The sequence below is a fragment of the Hyperolius riggenbachi genome, chromosome 2, assembly GCF_040937935.1.
Source record: "Hyperolius riggenbachi isolate aHypRig1 chromosome 2, aHypRig1.pri, whole genome shotgun sequence".
NCBI lineage: Eukaryota > Metazoa > Chordata > Amphibia > Anura > Hyperoliidae > Hyperolius > Hyperolius riggenbachi.
Genome location: NC_090647.1, coordinates 500886807 through 500888212, shown reverse-complemented (window position 1 = coordinate 500888212; position 1406 = coordinate 500886807). Strand labels below are relative to the sequence as shown.

The 1406-nt window shown below is 50.2% G+C and overlaps 1 protein-coding gene across 1 annotated transcript; it reads right to left on the bottom strand.

Annotated features, from left to right (window-relative positions):
* Positions 1–499: 499 nt before the first annotated feature.
* On the bottom strand, positions 500–1192 carry OLIG1 (oligodendrocyte transcription factor 1). The gene has a single exon (XM_068266086.1). It carries the CDS (start codon positions 1190–1192, stop codon positions 500–502), a length of 693 nt encoding a protein of 230 aa, XP_068122187.1.
* Between the last annotated feature and the right edge of the window lie 214 nt (positions 1193–1406).

The following is a 1406-nucleotide window of genomic DNA, read 5'->3' as shown; positions in this document are numbered from 1 at the left end:
TACTGCAAGCGATTCGGCCGGCGGCGCCGTTATCCCCTATGGCAGAGTTTCCCCGCGCGATTTGCCTGCGGGGAAACTCTGCGGATTCGCGGCCGTTTCCGCGAGAGTGGAAACGGGCCCTGACAGACACAGGATCAGTAGGAGAGTCAGGCAACTGGTTTTATTTTAAAAAGGATCCATATTCTTTTAAAATAATAAGGATAAAATCCATATCCTTCTCAGTTTAGGTTCCTTTTAAATGAAATGCACCCTGTCCTGCTTTTCGGTGCTGAAATGGTGCTGAAAGTGTGTGTTTAGGTACCAAACCACGTGGTCCTGAATTTGAACACAATGCGGCCAATCGTTGCTTAGTTTATTGTGACCTTCTTAATTTACGTTTGTCCCATGCTATAGTCTCATCCGCCGGTCTCCTCAGAGAGTAGCAGAATGCCTGCCTAGCATCGCTCCTCAATACTAAATGTCAGGTTGTACTTACAATGTCCTTCATCTTAGTGACTTTCTATTTGGGGAGCTGCAGTGCCTTCATGCTGAGGCTGGTGGGAACAAAGTGAGTGAACCTGCAGACTGAACAGGTACAAAGGCTGCTTCCTCCCGGCACGCTGAACGCCGAGCATGGCTGTTCCTCCACCGACAAAGCGTGAAGCTTGCCAGAGCATTGGGTCTCACCGTTACCACCAACACCTGGGGTCAGGAACACAGACCCCGAAGCAGCGAAGAGTGGCAAGCCTGCGAGCAGCAGCCTGGGCGCCGGGCCACTCATGTCTCCGATGATCCTACGTAATTCTTGTAGAGAACTTCCAAGCAACAGTATATAATTCCTGGCCAGCAGGAGGGTGGCTATCTTGGACAGCTTTCTCCCTGGTGAGCTCTGGCAATGGGTGGCAGAGTACGGGATGATGACTTCTCGCAAGGCATCCATGGCCAAGTTCAGATCTTGCATCCTCTTCCTCTCCCGGCTGTTAATCTTCTTCCTCAGCTGCTGCTGCTCTTCTTTTATATCTCTGCTCTGTCTTCCGCACCTGTGCATGTTGACAGTGGACATCAGTTTGTCTTTTCCTTCGCTGACGCTCAGAAGATAAGAGGGGTGTCTGCAGGCAGGAATGACTTCTTGGCTGGATTTTCCACTTGGCAGGTCACCTGTGCAATCTCTCATCATCTTCTCTCTGCCGTGTAGGATACGGCACATCAACATAGTACTGATGCACGCTTCTCTCGGTGAGATCAGTGATGTTTAGGAAGCATTATGCTGCGCTCTGGCTCTGGAATCCAGCAGTACACACAGAGAAGAGCTATTGTGTTAACCAGCCACTTGACTGCATGCTCTTCACAACTCGCCATTGATAAACTAGAGTCTAAGACAGCCCATTCCAGAGTCAGACTCGCTGAGGTGCTTTTATTGGCTGCTG